The sequence below is a fragment of the Jaculus jaculus genome, chromosome 6 (assembly GCF_020740685.1).
Source record: "Jaculus jaculus isolate mJacJac1 chromosome 6, mJacJac1.mat.Y.cur, whole genome shotgun sequence".
NCBI classification, from domain to species: Eukaryota; Metazoa; Chordata; class Mammalia; order Rodentia; family Dipodidae; genus Jaculus; species Jaculus jaculus.
This window is the reverse complement of record NC_059107.1, coordinates 9,206,507-9,210,130: the sequence shown is the minus strand read 5'-3', so window position 1 is coordinate 9,210,130 and position 3,624 is coordinate 9,206,507. Positions and strand designations below refer to the sequence as shown.

Genomic DNA, 3,624 nt, shown 5'->3' with positions numbered 1-3,624 from the left:
TTTTTCTGTTGTTTTTCAAGGCAGGGTCTCACTCTAGCTCAGGCTGACCTGGAATTCACTATGTAGTCTCAGACTGGCCTTGAACTCTTGGTGATCCTCCTACCTCTGCCTTCCAAGTGCTAGGATTAAAGGTGTGTGCCACTTCGCCTGGCTTCCAAGATCTTTTAACTGAGCCACAATATATATATTTTAAAAAAATCCTCCCCAAACCCTACAGAATAAGACATAGAATAAACACACTGCAAAAGATGGCATTGGGGATAGCAAAGAAATATTCAATGAATACAAGATTTAAACAAGGCAAACATCAAACACTGTAGCTCCAAGACCAACAACTCTAGCCAGTGACAATTCTCCAAGCCTGATAATTCTAAGCAACAATAAGTCTCTGGAGTTCCAATTCTACCCCTCCAGTTAGGCTACTCATAATCCTGGGAAAACTTCACCAGGGCCAGCAGCTCTGCTTGGCAGCCATTTCGTGTTCCCTGCATCTCTACTGGGTCTCCACCGCAACCCATAGTTCATCCTCACTTCTCCACTGGGTCTCCAGGCAGGCATCCAGCAAACCTGTTTCATACTGTCCATGGCCGTTTCCAAAACACAAGACCCTGTTGCAAACTCAATGACCCTCTTTCCTGCATTTCTTAGTCTCCATAATACCAGGTAGGGTGCCAATTTGTTAACCCCGGGGGAATAAAGCAGACTTTGAAGAACAGGACACTCTTTGAACATTCAGGCCTCTTCAAAAGAGTCTACATTTTTCTTATTTTTCTTGTTGACCCAGTGCAGGTCAGATGGCCCAATCTCAAATGTTGTAATCTCATATAATTTCAGCTGAACAGGCAAAAGTTTCAGCCCAAAGATTTCATTTCTGTGCCATATCCCTCTACTCACACCAGTCCATTTCTATGCAAAGCAACCTTGCACAAATTCTCAAGACATGGCCATAACAGCAAGCCTCCCACACAAACTGCTTCTAGCCCAGTCCAAGCAAAGCTCTTTCTCACTCTCATAAGCCAAACCTCACAGTGCATAGTTCTTATTGCATTCAGGTCTTTCAACTCTGACCAGACTAGTCCATCAAGCTGTACTTATAGCACTCCAAGGTGTCTCTTAGGCCAAGGTTTCAACCTTCCACATTCCTCTTGATTTCAATGACCCATCCATAATTCAGTAGTGTATTACTTAATTTCCATGAGTTCTGTTTTATAGTCTTTCTTGCTGTTGATTTGTAGTTTTATCCCGTTGTAATCAGATAGAGTACAAGGAATTATTTTCCTGTATTTGTTAAGATTTGTTTTGTGACCCCGGTGTGGTGGTGCACGCCTTTAATCCCAGCACATGGGAGGCATAGGTAGGAGGACTGCAGCGAATTCAAGGCCACCCTGAGTCTACTGAGTGAATTCCAGGTCAGCCTGGGCTACTGTGAGACCCTACCTTGAAAAACAAAAACAACAACAAAATATTTGTTTTGTGTCCTAAAACACGGCCTATTTTACAGAACGTTCCCTGTGCTGCTCAAAGCAGTGTGTATTCTACAGCATTTGGATGAAGTGTTCTGAGCACGTCTGTTAGGTCCACTTGTTCTATGATGTCATTTACTCCAGATGCTTCTGTTTATTTTTGCCAGAATGACCTGTGATTGGTGAGAACGGGGTATTGATTGAACTTACCACTACTATTGGGCTTGGCGCTGTTATCTGTGACTTTACATCTAGTAGCGTTTGTTTCATGAAATTGTGTGCACCCATGTTTGATGCATACATGTTAAGAACTGTAATGTCCTCATGTTGTATTATTCCCTTAATCAGTATAAAGTGACTTTCTTATCTCTTCCAACTAATGGTCTGTTGAAGTATATCCTATCAGATACTAGAACAGCAACGTTTCTTTCCTAGGCTTGTTTGTGTGAAATGCCATTTTCCATCCTTTCACCCTAAGATAGGTATGTCCAAGGGATCAACGACCTGGTCACTCCATTCTTTGTCGTCTTCCTCTCAGAATACGTGGAAGAGGATGTGGAGAACTTTGACGTGACCAACTTGTCTCAGGACATGCTGCGGAGCATTGAGGCCGACAGCTTTTGGTGCATGAGCAAGCTGCTAGATGGGATCCAGGGTAACTACACGTTTGCCCAACCCGGGATCCAGAAGAAGGTCAAGGCACTGGAAGAGCTCGTGAGCCAGATCGATGAGCAGGTCCATAATCACTTCTGGAGGTACGAGGTGGAGTACCTGCAGTTCGCCTTCCGCTGGATGAACAACCTGCTCATGCGGGAGCTGCCCCTGCGCCGCACCATCCGCCTGTGGGACACGCACCAGTCTGAACCTGAAGGGTTCTCCCACTTCCATCTCTACGTGTGTGCGGCCTTCCTGATCAAGTGGAGGAAGGAGATCTTAGACGAGGAAGGTTTTCAGGGCCTCCTCATGCTGCTGCAGAACCTGCCCACAATACATTGGGGCAACGAAGAGATCGGGCTACTGCTGGCCGAGGCATACAGACTCAAGAACATGTTTGCCAATGCCCCCAACCACTACCGCCGATAGGTGCTGTCTACCCCCCAGGGAGCCAGACTGCCCCCATCCCTGATGGCAATCTGATCACTGTGGCCACTGTGCGAGCCGTGGACCCCAGCCAGAAGCACTCCTGCTGTACAGAGCTCACCCTCACAGCCCAGGTCTGAACTTTGGACATCCACCACTCCACGTCTCCGGATCTGTCTCTTGGACCACTGTCAGTATTCCGTGCCATGTGGATGGGCCCAGCTCTGGGAAAGGACATAAAAGGAGGTACAGGGTTGTCTGCCCCTTTAAAAGACACTGGACAAAAGAAGGGGAGGCTCAGGGTCTCAATGCTCACTGTCCCTACATGCACTGGCTGGCTCTGGCCTCCAGGACCCTACTGATAACTGTTGGTTTTTTCTTTTCTTTAAAAAAAAAACAAAACAAAACAGAAAAACACAATTTATTACATGCCTACGGCATGGGAGTATTAGCTTCTGATACCGTAGCTTTCTGTGGCTCAGTTAATTTGATCTCGGGTCAGAGATGCCTTATGTTTTCAGAGTCCTGCCCCTACCCCCTCCCACCATCCCCGCCCCGCCCCCAGCTGCCGAACCCCTCTCTTCCTGCCCTGTCTGAGCCAGCGGGGGGGGGGGGGGGGGGGGGGGGGGGGGGGGGGGGGGGGGGGGGGGGGGCTGCTTGAGACCTTTGCTCTCAGGTGGTGGAGGCACCACGCTTAAACTCAGGAGAGGCCCATACCCAAGGGCTGGAAACTTTATTTTTTCTTTCCTCACCAGGAATCTGGATATGTGTGTGTGCGTGCGTGTGGTGTGTATACAAGCCCATCAGCATTTTGTTACACGTCTGAATTTTTGCGTCCAGACTAGCCCATCTAAACCACTTGGGAAGAAGGGCCCCAGGGACCAAGGGTACACGTGTCCCTTGAGAAGCATCAGGGCAGGGGAGGGAAAAGGGATGCTTAACCCCCAAACCTTTTTCCATGATGACCCCTCCAAGATATTATGTGTAAATTGTGTTATTATGTATATGGGCGAAGATGTACAAATATACGTCCTCTTTGTAGCAGAAAAAAAAAAAGAATTGTAATGTCCTCATGTTGTAT

At 47.5% G+C, this 3,624-nt stretch overlaps 1 protein-coding gene across 1 annotated transcript; it reads left to right on the top strand.

Moving 5' to 3' along the window:
- Window positions 1-1,631: 1,631 nt before the first annotated feature.
- On the top strand, window positions 1,632-2,918 carry LOC101608248 (TBC1 domain family member 22B-like). Its single transcript, XM_045151697.1, has 2 exons — window positions 1,632-1,645; window positions 1,946-2,918. The coding sequence occupies exons 1-2, from the start codon at window positions 1,632-1,634 to the stop codon at window positions 2,544-2,546; spliced, it is 615 nt and encodes a 204-aa protein (XP_045007632.1). The 3' UTR covers window positions 2,547-2,918.
- The last annotated feature ends 706 nt before the right edge of the window (window positions 2,919-3,624 follow it).